The following is a 20,209-nucleotide window of genomic DNA, read 5'->3' as shown; positions in this document are numbered from 1 at the left end:
AAAATGTGTTGCAAATTTCTAACCAATCCTGTCTCTCCTTCAGGCTCGAGAGCAGTCTGCTGGAGGTGCTTCAGATGGACTTTGAGGTGGACGAGCTGAGCAGTCCTCTCGACAGTCAGGTGATCATCTGGAAGCTGGATCTACCATTGACATTCAAAAATGAAGCCAAGACTGAAGGAGCCATGAGGATCTACACTACTCAGAGAGACTTTGTTGGCCTGGCCCCTCTTGTGATGGTGAGTTAGCTGACAGCTTCCACAACTAATCATTAGTAAAACTGGCATCCAATGCTGTGACAGAGTTTTTCCAATAATGCCAACACTTGGACAGCATCCTTTGAGCGTCGATGCATGAAAATATCAGAAAATGCACTTTGCTCTGATCCATTCCTGTCTGGTTTGCATACACAGAAGACTGGATATGCTTCGGATTGTTTAGTAAATGGGTTCTATTTTGAGCAGAGAGTGACCTTGTGTTGTTGACTGTCAGCTAGCTGATGCCTCTCTTCTGTGTTGTTATGCTCTGTTCTGGCGTGCAATATGTGGTCATCCTCTCCGCCTAACAGCTGCTTCATGTGCTGCTATTTTGGTGCCGCAGGCCTCTTCATCATGCTACCTCTATAATTAATAGATGACATAATCTCCACTGTTGAATAAGGAACATTAAACAAGAGGTTAAACCACTTTGAATTACAATATTGAATCCGTCACCAGGTGACGTGTCACCAGGGTCAATGGCCCTTTCAGACTTGATATTAAAGTCCGTCCTAAGTAATCCGATCACAGGTGGACAGTTCACAGCAGTTTACTGTGTGTAATCAATTCTGCCTGTTGTTGTGGCTTCTTCTTCTTCTTGTTTCACAGAGGATGTCAGTTGAGTAGGCGGTCCTTTCAGTGTGGCCCAGGACACATGTCCGTACAAACTGCTAGAAGAATGTGGTCACATGAGGCCCAGACCGGATCTCAAGTGTGTCCTCAATGCGTCTTTAGTGCATTCACACCGGTATCTTAAGCTGTCTGCTTGTGATCGGATCACTCAGGACGGATGATAATACAGGTCAGGACAGGGTCAATCTTCTTGCAGGAACAATACATGACAATGACAAAGACATGACACTCAGTCACATAATACACTCAGACTGCTGCTTCCTGTTTCTTAACAGTTGTTCAACCAATTAATATTGATGAAATATGTCATTTATACAATTAAAAAGTTAAGAATGATTATACTTTACGTCATACTTTTGGGCAGGATGTGACTTCCATTTCACAATTCTCTCTGCTGCATTTCCATCATAATGGTGCCAAAGTGCTTGAAGTTATGAGGGTAGACTTCAGTGTCCTGATTTGTGAATTTGACATGGTTCATCTCTCTTGTGGATTAGAAGCCGACCTCAGGCAGGGGGCCAAACATGAGGAGATTTGATGGTCTGCTCGAGGGGACATTAACGCTGACTGATCACTCTTAGCCTTGCTCTGTGAACTCCAGCTAGTGCTGCTGCTCAATACTTCTATATAATGGTGAAAGCCTCTCTGACACAGGCTTCAGATCTGTATTTTTTAACTATATTCTAATGACAATTTTAAAAAAATGATGTTCAATTATTTCAGCCTCATTTACACCAGTTTTCACAGTCGAGGGACTCATATCCATCTGCTTCATTTTTGTACTGAGTGGACGAGTGTCTCGTTAAATTTGATTCAACTGATCATTCACAGAACTTGACCGAGAAGCACTTCACTGCTCTTGTGCTAATTCACACACACACACACACACACACACACACACACACACACACACACACACACACACACACACACACACACACACACACACACACACACACACAATATTGAATTATTTCAACTTCATTAACAACAGTGTGTTTTCTCAGAGGACAACACATATCCATCTGCTTCATTTTCATGCTTTGATTATGCATCCATGCATATAAATTCACATCTGAACAAACACACACACACACACTGCATTTATATAGCATTTTTACCCAAAGCACTTTACAACTTGAAGACAGCTACCCTGCAAGGCACTGGCCTAATCATCCTGAGCGATAGGGGCTCAGTGACTTGCTTGAGGAGACTTCGACATGTGGCCAGAGTCACCCAGGGATCCAAGCAACCCGCCCTGCGATTAGTGGATGACTTCGTTGTACCTGCTACAGCTGCCCTTTTTAATAATACATCGGGCATTAAAGGACAGGTCGTACTGTATATGTGGAGAGATTATTCTTAGTCCACGTCCATTTGATCATGTCTGAACTGATAGGTCATCGCTCTGAGGGACATGCCTGTGCAGAAAAGTCCAAGATTAGCTCTTACTTCCACGAGGTGACCTGGCCATCACCCAGCCTTGACTCCCCTTAAGCTCACCCCCTGGCTTCCCACAGGGGGGACCGACACTTCTTACCTCATCAGGACTGCTGAGTCACTGAGTTACACTTCATTGCCCCTGTCTAATCTACCTTCAGCCTGTTTTTTTCTACCTTTTTACAGTGCTCCTATCTCAGAAAACTTTCTTTATTGCATGGAAATATCAGATACCTGCATTGGCACCGATTTTAGTTAAAAGTTTTGTCAGGCTGTGTGGACACTGCATGCTCTAAGAGAGTTTGGGTGCAGCTTTAAGGGCACAGAAAATCACCAACGAGAACAAATCATTCTGCGATCACTCATCTGATCCACTTTCTTTGTCTCATAAAGACACAGTGATTTTCCGTAAATACAGTTTTTAGCTTTAATTTTATGTCAGATCTGTTTTTGGCCTTTTAATGTTTAATCAAGGATATTTACACATATAAAAACAAAGCGGTTACTTTTAAATATGGTTGAGCACCATTATAATAAAAAATAATCAGGCTTAAATTTGAAGATGTCATTAGTTGGGTATTATTATATTATCTTATGTGAAATCAAAATAAGTGTTTAATTTAATAAAGTGATATACCATTCATTAAACCTTAGATTTACATTGTTTAAAGATATCAAAATACTGCTGTATATTTAATAATATTTAAAGGTATGTTAACATTGTGCAAGTGCTTGAGTTACCAGCCAATATAAGTTTACCACCAATATGTCAGTATCAGTGTCCAGTGAGTCAACCAGCAGAGCACTCTGTTACTAATAGTAGCAATTTCCATGTATGTTAACCCTTCAACATTTTTTAACACAGGAGACAAGGAGTTATTATCACAATGCTGATTAATAGCTGACACCCAACTTACTAATGGTAAAAACTACAAGCAGCACAAAAATAACCAACTTACATTACAAACACAAACAAAAAATAACATTTGCATTTTAGAGCATGAAACAGCCACCTTAAACTACAAGGCACAAGGCATTATGGGAAAACGGGGCCATCTTAGATGCCATTAATCTCAGCATTGTCTCACTCACACATTCAAGTGGTGTCGTCACAGTGAAGCTGCTCACTAGTTGTGTCACTGCCAGATAGTTAATAAAAACACATTTATTCAAAGTTTTTATTGTGAAAACTTCCATAATTATATATAAATACAGTATCTGTCAATTAGCAAACACATCAATGTAACTACAGAACCAACATTTCTTTTACTGTTAATTGTCACTAGTTGTATCTTATTTAATACATGCAATTGCAGTATCAAACTTGAATGCAACATTTTTAATAATTTAAAAAAACAAAATAATGTGAAAACACATTTTTCTGTAAAAAAAAAAAGTACATTTTACGAGTATTCACAATTACAGATCTTTTGCAATGTGCATTACATTTACATTTCATTTTTTTGTATTTTATGGATATGTTCATGTATTGCAAAAATGCAGGGAAAATCTGGAAAAATATAAAGGAAAAATCCTATAAAACTGTTGATTTATTTATTTATTTATTTTTTGCAGTGTACATACACGGTTGTGCATGTATTTCTCCCTTACTTCCCACAACAAACCCATCAGAGCAACAAAATCACCCACTATGCATCATCATGTAGCCTAAATCTAACATCTTTATCTTTTATTTTACTCTTTCTATTTTGTTTAATGGACTAATATGGCATTTACACTGGCGAGTGTCTGGATCAAGCCCCACTGAGGCCTGTTTGCACCTCTCCACCACACCTGTTGTTGCTCATGTGTATATTGATCTGTATTATTTGTATATGTGTAAACTAATATAAACAAACAAACACAAATTTTAGGCGGGCATAAAACTCAACGGCGCCCCCACAGATGGCACCTCGGCCTGAATGTCTAAAACATTAAATTAAAACAAATTCATTGTATGTGTGATTCTATTATATGGAATGATTTTCCTCTCTGCAGGACACAGAGATCCTGAATACAGCTATCCTGACTGGAAAGAAGGTGGTGATGCCTGTGAGGACAGTAGCTGTGGAAGAAGACGGAGTAGTGACTGATGTGTCTGACTACACAGACTGCAGCTCCGCTGATGAAGATGTTCTCAAGGTAGGATCTAGTCCTGCTCTTTGTTCCATACTTTCACATACTGGAGAGGAAATAAGTGGCCTCTAGCCTGAAATAACATCCTCATTAGTTTCTACTGTTTCACACATTATGAGTGGAATAGTTTTACTGTAGCGATTTTATAATGAGGACACATTGACAATGAAAAGGCTCTTCATTTAACCTTCACTTTTGATGCAGAGGAGTTGTGTAAAAATCATCTCACCACTGCATGTACAGTGAATGGTAACCTGAGAACAGAAGATGATTCTAGCAGCAATAGATGGAGAAATGTGAGATGTCTGTGTCTTGTCCCGCCCTTACAGCAAGTGGCGTGGGGGCAATTTGGAGTGACTGTTAAAAAAAAAAAAAAAGGCTCCATGGGGGCAAGGTTGGTTTCATGTTTGATAGGTGCGGACAAATAAGTCGTGCCAAAGTCACCTCTGCTCTCTGCCTCTTTTCCACACGGTAAAACAAACTATTAGCTGGGCTCTAACAACATCACCCATCAATCACCCCGGACAACGAACAGTCACTGAGCTAAATCACTCACCACAGATGACCTCACAGTCTGTCACAGTGCTCCCATCCGGTGACTTGTCCCTTTTATCCCGCAGACCTGAGCACGGCTGACTGCCAAAAGCCGGCTTTGTTTACTGATGAAATTGAAAGTCGGGTCCCTGGACCCTGAGGTCAGAGGCTGTGAATGTATTTACTCAAGGGTAAAGTGGGATTGTAAACAAAGAATGAACACATGCAGTAAACTCCAGACCTCTAATAAGGTTTTTTTCTGGTCAAATTCATCCCAAAGTAGGTTTAGCAAACAACACAGCTCGGCTAATAATATTCTGTTCAGAGTGTCGCTCTCTGAGGAGATCCACAGTACAGTGTAAACAGTAAATGCACACGTATTAAAGTGCAGATGGGTGTCAGTTAGAAGAAAAGCAGGATTACATGAGGATGTCAAGAGGCCGGATGTGGCCTAAATAATTCTTTTCCACCCTGTAATGTAGCTGTCTTTGTTGCTGTCCTAAGCCTACTGTAGCTCTCAGTGTATTTGCTGACCGGAGAGCAGCTTCAGTCACAAATATTCCCTTTAATCTTCTTAGTCTAACAGCTTGACTCAGATATTTTTTCTCTTCTGGTGTGCCTGAAGAGTATCAAATCTGCTAGTGATAGATGGGGAAGGATTTATGTAGAATGGATCGCTCACGTGACAAAACAAAAGCAAAACAACCTCTAATCTGAAGCGACAGAGAGGTTTTTCAAATATGCATGAATGATGGAGAGACTTAAAATGTGCACAGACATTCTCTTTGTCAGTTTGGGATTGAAGGATTGGCACTTGAACATTTTAAGCAGGGACATATTGCGCATGGATGTCTACATGGTTGATTAATCAGGACGCTTTATGGCATGGTAGAGCAATTTGACTAACTGATTTACATCAAGCCTGAACTCAGTGTAATGCCTGAACTTAATTTGCCCCTTTGCAAAATATATATTATAGTACTTCTGCATAATCATTAGAACTTATTTAACTTGTGCTATTTGCACAAGGGAAGTAGTCACAGTTGTGTCAGTGACGCATGCATTTCAGCGTTTTCAAATTACTGCCAGTCTTTAATACTGTACCCGGTGATGAAAGTCAAATCCCATTTAAATAAATATTTACTTTGACACCAAAAACACTGAGGGATATTCTTGGCTGCAGAATGAGACTGACTAGGATGAGTGGGCGGTTGACACATTAAAATGGCATTCCCTTTCAACTGATGCTTCACAATATTATTTGAACATGGCTTATAGAAGTTCAGTGGAGCTCTTGGTAGACGCTTGTCTGAAAAAGAAGAAATGAGCTCAGTGTCTTAGATCATGGATGACTGGTTGACTGCCTCCACACCCAATTAAAACCATGAGAACTCCAGAGGACTTCACTGAAGTCAGCTCTTGTCTATTGTTCCATGCTTGCATTAGAAATTTTCCATAACAACGGTTCAAGGGCTTTCAGCACCACATATTGTAAATCTGCTCTTTGGATATAAATCAAGCATAGGATTATTCTCAGAGAAGAGGTCAGTCAGAGCATCTCAGTTAGCAGTGAGGGTGACTCAGTGATGTGGCCATTCTAAGGCTTAAGCTTTGGTCATGGGTTCAGGATGGCTGACGCTCAGATGCAATGATGACACAAGATCCTCTCAAAAATAGCATATCCATGTGACAGCACATCCTCTAGCTAACTGTTGGCTTTACATAAAATGAGAGCGGGAATGTATTTGCTATTCCTATTGCTCCTAAGGCTATCCGTCAAAGTCACTGCCCCCCCTCCACTCCCCTGTGCACTTCCAGAAGCTAGTGACTGAATTCCAATGCCGTGTTAATTATCCAATTTGTTTAAAGCAGCGGTTGTTGAGAGGACCAAGAAAAAAACCTATTGACTCTTGTCTCAAAATGTCCATGAGATCTTTGAGCAGTCGCCCAAACTTGCCAAGGTCACTTTTGAAATTACGGAGTAATGAATGCACTTGGCTGTGAAGGACTGATGTTCTGCGCAGCACCACATGATATTTTGATTTACATAAAATTGCAATGCTGCCTCTTCCTAACGCTTCGGACTGGTGATCATCACAGTGGTTTATTACAGCAAGCTGACATTACTATGGTAACACATGCAGTGCAAAACTGCCGCAAGGCCATTTGTTGCTGTAAGAATGGCCTATTTGTTAAAATAGTGACTTTTATGAGAATATTTGATTATTTTTTGTCATTGGTGGGATGACTAACATCTCCCGCATTGACTACCGTCTCATTCAGAGTTTGATATAGATTGTTTACTCGAACGTACTTACGCAAACTCTTTGATATTATCAGGGAAATTAAAATGATAATATATTCATGTTGTGATGGATTGTTCCCTTTATATATTATTTCCTCCTAACCAGGTGTCGGACAGGTGCGACTATGTTTTCGTGAATGGCAAAGAGACGAGGGGCAAGGTGAAGATGATGGTAAACTTTACCTACAGCTACCTGAGTGCTCAGCTTGAACTGAACGTGTGGATGCCCCGACTCCCCCTCCAGATTGAGGTGTCAGACACAGAGCTGAGCCAGATCAAAAGCTGGAGGGTCCCCATACTGACCTCGAAAAGGTGGGACACGCAAACAATCCATTCACATAAAAACTCCTTTTATTTGGTTCCTAGATGAGATTTCTAGAAGCATCCTTTAGCTCACACAAATCCAAATCATATCTCTCCAAGGGTTTAAGGTTTTGATTCCATTACATAATGTGCTGCAATATCTCAACGTGATCCAATCAAGCAAAGAGACGGGCTTGAGTGATTGGAGTATAGCAGCTCAAAGCATTTAACGTGTGACAGGTGTGACCCGCACGTGTGTTTCTGTGCTCATGTCCCAGAGCTGGCTGGAACAGTGAGGAAGACGACAAGAAGGGGAAGGGCTGCATGCTCCAGTTTCAGCACGCCACGGTGCGGGTGCTGACTCACTTTATGGCAGAGCAGGAAGACCCTCGGGATCCTAAGGTCTACTTCCTGGGCTCGGATTGGCAGGTGGATGTCACAAGGCTGGTTCGATACTTCATGAAGGTGGAGGACACTCGAGTGGCAAGGCTGCAGGCAGGAAGGGTGCTGTCAGGGCGAGACCTTGGGACCACCAGCATCCAGGTATTAAACTGAAATAAAGTTAAGGTTGTCCTGAGCAGCCTGTGACCAACGCCACAGTAACAAGCAGCTGGTCTTTTGTCTTATTGTCTGATCAAGGAGTAAAGAAAAGTTGGGTTTAAGGTTCATTGAGTTCAACAGTGACCAAACACATTGGCTCTGGTTCCCAAAGTGAATCTCCCATTGATATCGAGAGTCTTAAAGGAAAAGTTCACCCAAAAATGAAAATTCATCTACACACCCCCATGCTGATGGAAAGTCAGGTGAAGTTTTATATTCCACAAAACATTTCTGGAGGTTCACAGCAAAACAGTGTTGCAAAATTCTCCGAAACAACTGATGTAATGGGGGGAAAAAATCCTAAAATGGCTCCATACAGCTCATCTAGCAAAATCCAAGTCTCCCAAAGAGATCCCAAATTGATATGACAAGACTTTATTTGCACTCTTCTGTAAGCCGAAATCCTCACTGTAGGTGCTAAGCTAAAAGCGTGAGCACGCACCCTATCTGAAGTCGGTGCACAAGCTCAACCGTGCGATGGGGTCAATATCGCCTTTTAAAATCAATTTTGGATTTCGGGGCTTCTGGAGACTAGAACTTTAAAAACAAGTTCCGGCCTACTTCAGTTGTTGAGGAGAATGCTATAACGCTGTTTAGCTGTGAAGCTCCAGAAATGTTTTGTGGACTACGAAACTTCACCTGACTTTCTATCAGCATGGAGGTGAGTAGATAATGACTGAATTTCAATGTTTGTGTGAACTTATCCTTAAAGGCTGGAACCTAGTCAACCAACTACGAGATGAATCTTAACCACACAAATTTGACTCAGAGACAAAAACAATAAGAAAATAAAGACAAATAAATGGAAAACTGAAAGAGGGCAAAGACATATTATTTATGAATGATTCTTTTCCCACAACTTCAAACTCACAAACACTCATACAGGGTCTGACTTGCAGCGATTTTCACCAGTCACTTTTCCTCATCTCTTAAAAAGTGCAGCATGTCAGAAAGGGAAATCATGGTCGCTCTGTGGTAAATGTAACTTAAACAATCTGATTGCAGTAACAGTAACTTGCTAACCACCATGACTTTGACTGACTTGGTAAAAACATCCATGGTAACAGCGAGTTCGACCAATTAGAGACATTGCTGTTACGCTTTAGGATTGTGGGTAGTGTGGTACTTCTTCATGACCTCGTGAATATAGCGTGTTTTTCTTAAAATTAGGTTAATATCATATGGACTTGTGGCCTCGACAGGAGCATATATCATCATTTCAGAATCTCATAGCTAGTGGTAAGTCTATCTCAGATGGTGAAGAAATTATGGCTAATAATCATCATCCTCGATTTGAAATATTAATGGGATTTTCATTTTCTGTTCAGTTCTACTCTGGGCCAAGTTTAACTTTGAACAGGGGCGACAGAACTGGTCCTGGTAAGGCGATACAGTCTGAGGCACCCTCATTAATTTATTGTATCTGATATTGTTCTGTGACAGGTGTTTTCTCCACTGTCTGACACAATCTTGGCAAAAACAACCATCAAAGTCGTGGATGACAAAGTGACCATCACAGAGTTGGGGGTCCAAATGGTTACAGGCCTCTCCATGACTTTACAGCTAAGCACTGGAAGCAACAGGGCCATCCTGGCTACCACGACCGCACAGGAGGTTCTACAGAGCCCCAAACAGGTAACAGTCCTAATCCACCTAAATGTCTCACAGATGAACCATTGATTAAAAGCACAGTCACAATTTTTCCTATTTTCTGTTCTTTTAGGAAGCTCTGGTGAGTGCCTGGGTGATGTTCAGTGATGGAAGCCAGACACCTCTTGACATTTATGATCCTGCTTACTACCGACTGACTGTGACATCTCTAGATCAGGGGGTGGTGTCAGTGCAGGGCACGCCTCCAGCTGTGGTGGCAGAGGGTGAAGGCGAGGGAGTCCTGGTCAGAGTAGAGATGTCCATCTGTGAGGACTGCCAAAAATCCAAACGCAAAAGCACTGTGGCTGTGGGTAACGGCAACCTCAAGGTCAAGTTTCAGGTGAACAGCCGGCGCCCAGGTGGAAATACTAGCAGCAACTACAACAGCACTGTCAGTGGCAAGGACAGTGGCAATGATGGAGACGAGGTGGACAGCGAGAGGAAGCGAAGAAGGCCGTCCCAGGATCCTCCTGTGCGCAGCTCAACCTCTGATAAAGAGGAGAGTGCCGTGCAAAAGATCACAACCACCATCAAATCTACACAGCGGACCTTCTTGACCAGTGGGACCCTCGGAGGTGTGGGTAAGACCGGCAATTCAGGAAACCCCAGCAGCCCTACAAGCGTGGTGAATATCAGCATGATGAGCAGCCCCAGTGACAGCAGCAAAGCATATAGCTCAGACAATATGATTGTGGAGGATATGAGCAGTGTTAGCTTTACTAGCACTGTGAAGGCCCCCGGGAACCTGGTAAACTATAATAACTTCCCCACCAAGGTGGGAGTACCTGGGCAGGAGACGGAGATAGAAATTGGCGGTGAAGACTTGATGGCCAACCGGCCGCTCACTGACTTGGAGATTGGCATGTATGCTCTGTTGGGTGTCTTTTGCCTGGCCATCCTGGTTTTTCTGGTTAATTGCATCTCATATGTTGTTAAGTTCAGGCACAAGAAGCCTCCCTCTCATGGCCAGGAGCCCACAGGACACAGGCATGACTGGGTATGGCTCGGCACAGATGCCGAGCTGGTGATGAGCGTGCCGGGCAGTCCTGTCCAGCAAGGCCCCCAGACTACAACCACCGTCATAGACATTGGGCCTGACAAGTCTGTCTCTCTGTCCAGAAGGCCCAGCTGCCTGGCCTCTGTTACAGACTCTCCCGTCAGCTGCGTGGGCTCCCACAGGAGCAAAACTATGCACAGCGAGTCTGTCCACTCGCCCACCAGCAAGAGAAAGAGGGTCCAGTTCACCACCTTCTCCACCATGGAACGCCAACATTCACCACATCTTCCACCCAGGGAGAACGGCCATGGCATCCATTGGGTTGGGAAGCAGGACAGTTGTGAGGAGGAACCCCAAGTGCCCATTACAGAGCCTGGGGAACAGTTATAATAAAAAACCTGATCGGACTTCACATGTACAGTAGATGTGGCTTTGATCACCTCAATGCCTTTGTTAACTCCAACAACTGTCTAGAATATGTGATTTTGGAATTGCCCTCCTCTACATTTCATTACCTATCAAGGCCTTTTACATGTACATGTACTGTATATTATTGTTAATATCAGACTGTGGAGGTGTGTGGTGACGTTTAAGATGGTTGACCTGAAGGACTTTTATTTACACAATGTTTAAAGCCACCAAATGTTAATGCTGCATGTGAATATCTACTTCTCTAAAGTTTTGCACTCACATGCTGGTATATATCGTACAAAGACACACTGAAAAAGTATCCCTAATAAAAATGACAGTATATTGATTACCAGTAATCAGTCTGACAGATATCGGTTTCACCAAAAATGTGGCTTTAATTAAACATAATTCTAACTAAAGTGGGTGTTTCTATTATGTAATATCAAAGACCCTTTGTAAATTTAAGTTGATCTAATTTTCATTTGTTTTTTTCATTAAAATACAATGATCTCAAATATTGCCTTTCACTTGATTTTCTACACGTTTTTACTAGAGCCATATGCAGGTCAGATACTGATGTTTCTCGATATGTTGTGTAATGCTCAGTTTTGCAGTTGCATAAAAAACGTGGCACAGTGCAAAACTTTTGACAGAGCAGTCATGTTTTTCTCACCAGCCATTGCCCCAAAATCAACCATTGTAACTACAAATTACAAGACACTGTGTGCCCCTCTGCCCTTTTAACAAATGGAGTCTTTGCTGGAAACTTGCAACCAAACCGTTGCACTTTATTAAAAATGAATGTGGTGGCATACAGACTGGAAGCAAAAGACTGTTTTTAGCAAAAGTACATTGGACTGTGCAATCAAGATTTAATGGCACTTCCAGAATTTTCTGTATGACAAATAGACACGTTTTCTTAATAGAAGGAATGATCATTTTACAACTCATACATTTTCAGACATGGCAGTGTCACAAGGGGAAATAAAAAGGACACCAGCTGCATGTGGTTGCACAAGCATGCAGGAACTTGTGATTCTTTATTGTGAAACAGTTTTAAACCCTGGCTGAGATTAGACTTGTTGTATTAAGATTGAAATGTTAACATTTGAAGTGTTGCAAACTGCCACTGCATCACCTTTTCTCCACTGGAAGGGCACTATATCATGTTTTATCTAGGTGGGCGTTCAAGAGCGCACATTTGCAGCTTTTTTTTTTTTACATGGGGACACACCCCAGAGTGCAACCGTGTTTTCAGATTAAAAAAACATGCAGTATTGTAATCCCTTTTTATTAATCCAAATGAAAATACAGATAATAGATCTTTCTATATTTTTACTAAACCATAAATAACAGTACATCGTCAATTTTAAATACATAAAATATAGTTTTTAAAAAGACAACCAACCACTTCTATATTAGATCTTTGGTTCAAAGTGTTCTGCAGCATATACAGGATAAAACAGGATTAATTGCACTTACACCTTTGAGGTGCAATTTCATAACATACTGAGAATAAAGACATCTGTGATATTTTTTATCTATGTTCGGAAAATGTTGCTGAAGTTCCTGAGAAAGTATTGGGGCTGAAAGCTGTCTCCTTACACTCAGAGCAGAGTGTCCACCAGCCGCTGGTAGGTTTCTCTCTCCTGTTTCAGGCTGTGATGCTCTTCCACGTAGAGTTTTCCATTCCTCACCACTCTCTCTCTCAGCTCATGATCTGACAACAGCCTCTGAGATTGATGCACAAATTCCTGGCGATGATAAAGGCAAAACATCTCATTTACTGCCAAATGCCACTTAAAGCTCACCATTGAAGTCGCCTGAAGATATATTTTTTTAAAGCATAAAAGATAATCCAAGGCACGAGAACAGAACCCAGATAAAAGCCTGTGTGCTGATTAGGAAATACTTCAAAAATGTCGGCATTTTTGCCAAAGGAAGGAGATATTTGCAGCTCCGGATCCAAATACGGCAATAGCTGCCACCTCTCACTGATTAAGAAAGAAAAAACAAAGTGACTGCTACCGCTGACTGCTACAACGATACTACCACAACAGCTGTCACGGGGACATGGGGAGGAGAAGATGAGGATGAAAATCAAAGCTATCGCTCAGCACTGAATGAGATGTGTTGTACCCACACACCATCCTGAATCCCATGTGTTGGCCGAGCAGACAGATGAAGTCTCCAACATAAATGAAGTAAAAGTGTCTTAAAGTGTTCCTGCAACATTGGAGCCAACATTTACTGCAGTAAAGAGCCAAAGGGTACACCAAGTTTTAGCCGCTACTAGTCAGCAGGCCAATTCACTGTACTTCACTTCATTTAATAGATGTGATTACGTCTGGAGAGGCTCTTGGAAGGAAACAGCTCTTGTGCATGGCTATATGAGAGCTTCAAATCCTTAGCAAAAGGATTAAAGCTCAACTTATGATCAGCGTGCTTATAATCATTTCACTGCTGGTGCAAATTATAGAGGCAGGCAGAGAGTGCTGTTTTTTTTCTTTAAAGCTTTCAAGTACTTGTGTTTCTCTGGACACATTTCTTGATACCTATACTTCCCACGCAATTACATTGAAATATTAAAGAACCAGAAACACTGTCAATCAAAAATAAGAGAGAATTTTCAAAGCATGCACAAGAGTGGGATCCACTTCAGGAAAAGTTAAAGGCCAATAGACTCACACTCGCTGTCTGGCTGAGGTTGGGGCTTATCCAGCCCAAGTTGCTGCAACCATCTGTGAAAGCATCCTCCTGGCAGATCAGCTGAGCACACGTGACCCGTCCCCCCCACGGAGAGGACTTATCTCTATAACAACATTACGCTAGAGCATAGTGTCTTGACTGGATGGTGCTCGAGCCCTCTGTCATCTGGTCTTAACATATGCTATTCTCCACGTGCATTAAAAGCCATAGGCACTGTTTGTACTTTAAATTTGGGGCTTAAAATAAAAGTGTGTAACAGAAGCTTTGGATGAAAATTAATAACCAGGATGCCGGTAAGTATCTCGACTGGGGATATGATGGAACCGAACTCCAAACTGCAAAACGTGACAATAAACTAGATACAGATCGAGCTATTAAAGCTGTCCAGAGATGAGCCTTTGAAAAAAACAGAGTATTGTCTGCCAAAAAATGATCCCGTCTCTAAGAAATCGTATCTTAATTTTCACATATCTGTAAATCAAGTCAATTACAGTCTGATTTCCGAGTATAGGCCTAAACAATATAACCTATAACTTTACTCCTCTAATATGCTTACCAGAGGTGGGACATAATGAAGTACAAATACTTTGTTACTGTACGTAAGTAGATTTTTCAGGTATCTGTACTTTACTTGCGTGTTGTTACTTTTTACTTTGACTCCCTGCATTTGAACACAAGTATCTGTACTTTCTACCCCTTACATTGCTTTAGTTATGATGCATTTGAGGGGAATTATCTCATTGCACGCCGCTTTCCCAACAGTAAAAGACTTATTTAAACCTATCAGTGCACAACACGCACTGCTGACATAACAGGACAAAATGACATAAAGGACCCAACATGACGGAAATAGACAGAAAGGGAGACTTGAATGGGGAGAAAGGGCATGTTAATGTCTCCTTTCTGCGGAGACCCTGCAGCCCTCTGCCTGGATTTTCTGATTTTCTAACTTGCTGTGCTTGCTGTACACTTTACTAAGCCAAAATGTTGGTAATTGACATCCTGGGAATGAGACTCAGCAATCTACTTTCTTTTTCTGGTGCATGTAGGAAAAGCTTGTTCAAATCCTACTGATTCTACCTTTAAGTTTAATAGTCTTTGAATTATATTAATATGACATGAGGTTCAGTTAGCTTTGCACAGAAATGGCTAATAAATGTCCTTCAGCGGGATACTTTTTACTTTTATACTTTGAGTACATTTCAGAGTATCTGTACTTCTACTTGAGTAAAGAATGTACAGTATGTACTTTTGCCACCTCTGGTCTTCACTGATTATGCCGTAAACTGCAAACAAAGTCTTATGTTTGCTATTACTGCAAAAGTGATAAGTGGATCACAGATAGCCATAGGCGCCGCAGATAATCTGCGGATTGGGCTAGTCGGGTAAAAAAAATTAAGAATGATTAATAGTGGATGGATTGCGGGTGTAAGAAAAATATATCATTAACGAGGAAAATATTACTTTACCTGCAGCGGTCGCTCAACAGCAGCGTGTCTTCTGTTGCTGCGTATTTACGCACAAGGCACAGCAGCTTAACTTTATTGATTATTTAAATCTCCAACATGCCTACAGCATTGGTCAGGATTGAATGTTCATTCATGTTCTGTGTTCCCATACATGTGCAAGAGGTCACATATACTGCCCAGGTTCATACAGTGAAATTGTTTGGAGTAAAGCAGTCCATTTCTAAAAAATGTTTATTTCAGACGCTAAAAGTTTGACTCTGTTTCCTTTGATACGTTTCCTCTGTCACAGTCACATAATTAGTTTACCTTTATTATTTTAGAGCAAGGCATTACAATACTGTAAAATATCAGTTCTGTGCATTTATGGTCACAGCCACTAGGGGGTTCAGTGAACCCCCAGAGCCAACGCAAACTGCGCCTGTGATCAAGCCGTATTAAATATCCGACTGAATAGCTCTCATGGCAGCTGCACTTTCTTGCATTCAGCTATGTGTTGCATCACTGTGGGGAAATGTGGGATCTTTGCTGTGTCCCTCAGGGCTGCATCTATTGATTCTAATCTAAGCACCTGAGGAAATATCAGCCTCTTTTTATATATTTGTACCTGCTCAGACTGGACTAATGATGAGAATTTCAAGTACAAAGTTTTACAAAATTATAAAAAGTATTCCTACTCAGACAAATCTGTCTCAGGAAGGGGACATCTTGAAAGAGTGCTTCAAAAGAACTTATCAAGCACTAAGTACTACTGTGGTCATTTGAGGCGACGGGAGTAGCTGCACGTGCTGTAAAACAAGTCCATCAACACTGTCAGTGTTAGAGCTTAATGGGGCTTAACACATATGGTCACCTGGTCAGTGTTTGTCATTGTATACCTGAGGGGACGAGTACAGCAGGCCAGTGAGTTCATGCTGCACTATGGCTGCATTTCCTGGAATGTCCCTGGCCAACACGGGTACCCCGAGATCCATGGCCTGCCAGAGAAGAGAGATTAAACAGATTAAAAAGACTAAAGTTACTCACTCGTTCTATTTTTCTTAAGCACCTTGAAAATTGTACAGCTTGGCTCTTTTGCTCTTCGGTGCCTCAGTTCACTTACAGAATTAACAATCCATATCAGATAATACCTTCAGCAGGTTGCTGAGTGAAACATGCTAACACACTAATCAGACTTTAAGCCTACTGTGGATTGTCTTAAACGACAGTCTTTAAAAGAGATTAAGTGGATTTGCAGGTTTTGCTCACTCAGGAATGGGAAGATTGGAGTTAAGCAATTAATTTGGGTAATTGTCCCTGAAGTGGTCAGATAACAGCATAGCTGAGTGAGAAACAGTGAGATAAAAACTCCTGTAAATATTCACAGGGTTTGAACTTTTTAAGGGCAAATTCTCTATAAATCAAATACTTATTACCAAAATAATATTGTGCACCACAATGCACGAGCTATAAAAAGACACAGCTGAGTTAACAGCTGAATTGTTACCCATGAGCCCTGAAGATGTTTACCTCCAAGATGGCTGCTGACATGCCCTCTGAGACGGAGCTGTTGAGAAAAGCGAAGCACCTTTTCATGGCTGCGTGAAGCTCCTGTTGGCTCCTCTCCTGGGCCAAGAAGACCCCTGCTGTTCTGCAGAAGCATAGGCAGAGCTCAGTTCTGCGTGACTCAGGGCTCACACAGGCGTGAATGATGCTAAAGGGCAGTGACAAGCTCAGGGCAGGAAACACGACCGCGCTATGTGTGACATGCACAGAGAGTCCAGGTAACGAGAGAGGGCATCTTCCTGCCGCAAAGATCTTTGTTGTGGTCAGGGCCCTTGGCGATAAACTGAAAGATCAGCTAAGACTTAAGAGTGGGAGGGCGGATACAAAAATAAAGAAGAACTTGACCCTCCCCTCAGAATTTCATTCTGTTCACATTATATCAAGATGCACGTGAATTACATTTGCTTAGGTAATTCTTGTGCCACATGAGATGAATAGAAGGAAAAGCAGGCTTCAGATTTCTCTGAGGATAAAAATATTGAGTAAAATATTGGCAGATCTGAGGCTAACTGATGAAAAAAAGAGTCTTACCTTTGAACAAAGGCTTCCACTTCAGCAGTGAGCACAGGATCAATCTAAGTCAGACACATTACAAAGACAAGTGAAAGCCGTTTCCTGGCTGTTAAAAGCTCTGTTTTTATCAAGGATGCCAGCAATGACTTAATCGGGAGGATAAAATAAACAATGACACAATTAATAATTTCTATCATGAGCAAATCATTCTATGAAAATCCTGTATTTTCAGAGATTGGGGTCAGGGTCGGGTGGGTGGGTGGCCAATCTGATTAATTGCAATGTGGGATTTGCGTGCATTAGCCTGCCCACAGTAAAAGTCAAAGCATAGCAATTTAGGTCAAAGATGCCGCCAAGCAAGCTGCTACTTTATTCTCTCTCATTTTACAGCTGAAAGAATTTCTAAATGCAATCTGCTGTAAAGCATGTATGCATTAAAATCAAAGAATATAGACTGAGAATAGTTTTGGAGCACAGTCTAATCTGGGATTTAGCAGACACTGTAAAACCAGCAGGGGATAGATCATGATAAAAGCTGTATTACAACAAACAAATGATTTAAGCACTGATTCTCTACTGTCCCATGGTGAATCCACAGGAAACCTTTGGCACATACGTGACCAGTAAGAAGGGGAAGGCAGATGTTAATGCTTTCATTCTTTTATTTCATTTCTATTCTATCTGTCATATATTTCCTGTTTTGTGATAATGGCAACCCTGTTTTGTCCTTCCACATATTTTCTCTTTCTTAATCAGCAAATATCTGGTGCAAAAGCTTAATCTAACATTACACATTACATTTTAGGAACAAGTTTAAGATCGATTTTATCAGTAATAATGCAGATTATGCTGCACAACGTACAGTTATAGAGTGAAATGTGTCATCGCTGACAAACTGACCTGAATTTTCCTCTTAATGACAGATGCTGTGAAGCCACGGTGCTTATCACTTGAATGAAGTAGCTGTGGATTTACAGTTCATCATAACTCTCTTAATCTATCAATTCTATTTTTGTTTAACCAAAGATGGAATCCTAGAATTATTACAAGGATCTGGTGGTCAAACAAAAACATGTTTATTGGAATAAAAATAACAATATATGGCTTTCCATTTCTCAGATAAACAAACAAACAGGCTTCCACTGTGATTCAGGGGTGTCGAGATGAATCATACGTCTCCGCTTCCGCTGAACCATTTCATCAAACAACAACAAAGCCGAGCAGAGCAAGAAGCGACAGTAAGAGCGTGTATAAGCCCCTGGCCGTGTCTAATTGAGTTGTTTCAGAGCAAGACTAAAGCAGAACATACCTTTTGCCTGACACCACTGTTTGAAAGAAAGAACAGGCACTAAAATACTGTAAACTCATGTCACATCAAAGCAAGTTGTGAAGGGGGAGACAAGATGAAGACAAACAGAAAGACAAATAAATGAGACAAATTGGAGAAAAAGAACAGTTGTAGGAGAACTGAAGCTGCTGCTGTTGGCCAGAATATGACTAATATCTGCAGTATGTAGCAGACAGAAACCCATCAGTTAAAGAAATATTATGTTGAAAATATAAATATCCCTCCTCTGATTTGGTTGTCTTGCTGAACTACTTGATTTATGAATATGGTAAATCATGGCATGTTTAAAGAGCTCAGTTATTTTGTTTTTCCAAGTATTAGACCTACATGAAGCCACAGAGCCTGTATACTGTATGTATAGTTCAAGGAACAGCACACCAAAAAATGAAAAATCAGTCATCGTCTATTTTGGAGCTTCACAACAAAACAGAGTAGCAGCATTCTCCTTCAACAACTGAAGTAGCTCGGGACTTGTTTGAAAACAGAAAAAAACTGAAAAAACACAGAAATGTCTACATACAGCTCATCCAGTGTAATCCACGTCTCTGAAAGCCCTGAGATCCCAAATTGATTTGAGAAGACTATTCACACCCTTGATGCACGGTCAAGCTTGTGCACCCACTTCAGAGGAGTGAGGGCTAACGCTTTTAGCTTAGCAGCTACAGTGAAGGTTTCATCTAAAAATAGGGTATAAATAAAATGCTCTCAAATTAATTTGGGAATTCAGTGCTTCTTGAGACTTGGAATATTCTGGATGAGCTGTATGGTGCCATTTCATTGTTCACTGTAACTGCTAAGCTAATAACGGCTGAATAGGGTACACGAGCCCAACTACGCATCAAGGGCGTTAATAACACCTTTTCAAATTAATTTGGGTTCTCGGGCTTCCTGAGACTTTGATTAAGCTGGACGAGCTGTATGGAGCCATTTTATGTTTTGTTAGGTTGTTTTTTTTATATATTCTAAAACAAGTCCCCAGCTACTTCAGTTGTTGAGGAGAATTCTACAATGCTGTTTCGCTGTGAAGCTCCAGAAATGTTTTGTGGGCTGCAAAACTTCACCTGACTTTCCATCAGCATGAGGAGATAATGACTGAATTTTCATTTTTGGGTGAACTGTCCCTTTAATGTCTTCTGGAATGCCGCACAAGACAGGCACATGATGCTGTGTGACAGGGCTACAAGCTGCTCTGGCTGTAATTTACACCAACACATCTCCAGTAATCTGCCCATCCATGTGTATAAAATGAGGCTGCTCTGCACAGGTCACTAATCAAAGGCAAGTGCTACTCTGGAGTGAGCAGTGCATTAGTATATCAAGCAGTCAGCCAGACAGATAAAGAAAGAAACAGGATCGCTGCTGCTG

At 41.3% G+C, this 20,209-nt stretch overlaps 2 protein-coding genes across 4 annotated transcripts in view; one reads left to right on the top strand and one right to left on the bottom strand.

Moving 5' to 3' along the window:
- LOC311261979 (transmembrane protein 132D) overlaps nt 1-11,966 on the top strand; it is a 37,523-nt gene extending 25,557 nt beyond the window's left edge. The window contains exons 4-9 of the mRNA XM_084361050.1: nt 44-236; nt 4,326-4,469; nt 7,409-7,614; nt 7,884-8,148; nt 9,649-9,840; nt 9,929-11,966. Coding sequence (XP_084217176.1) covers nt 44-236; nt 4,326-4,469; nt 7,409-7,614; nt 7,884-8,148; nt 9,649-9,840; nt 9,929-11,242 — 2,314 coding nt within the window. The 3' untranslated portion in view covers nt 11,243-11,966. The remainder of the gene's footprint in view (nt 1-43; nt 237-4,325; nt 4,470-7,408; nt 7,615-7,883; nt 8,149-9,648; nt 9,841-9,928) is intronic.
- A 302-nt stretch (nt 11,967-12,268) lies between these two features.
- The window catches only part of glt1d1 (glycosyltransferase 1 domain containing 1), a 28,151-nt gene continuing 20,210 nt past the window's right edge, over nt 12,269-20,209 (bottom strand). The window contains exons 9-13 of one of the 3 annotated variants that reach the window (XM_084361047.1): nt 18,397-18,459; nt 17,515-17,558; nt 16,948-17,068; nt 16,317-16,415; nt 12,269-13,017 (exon numbers count right to left, since the gene is read on the bottom strand). In XM_084361047.1, the coding sequence (XP_084217173.1) occupies nt 12,871-13,017; nt 16,317-16,415; nt 16,948-17,068; nt 17,515-17,558; nt 18,397-18,459 (474 nt within the window). In that variant the 3' untranslated portion in view covers nt 12,269-12,870. The remainder of the gene's footprint in view (nt 13,018-16,316; nt 16,416-16,947; nt 17,069-17,514; nt 17,559-18,396; nt 18,460-20,209) is intronic. The other 2 variants (XM_084361049.1, XM_084361048.1) reach the window with 2 other exon arrangements.

This window comes from Pagrus pagrus (assembly GCF_965226575.1).
Source record: "Pagrus pagrus genome assembly, chromosome: 8".
NCBI lineage: Eukaryota > Metazoa > Chordata > Actinopteri > Spariformes > Sparidae > Pagrus > Pagrus pagrus.
This window is presented reverse-complemented; position numbering and strand designations above follow the sequence as displayed.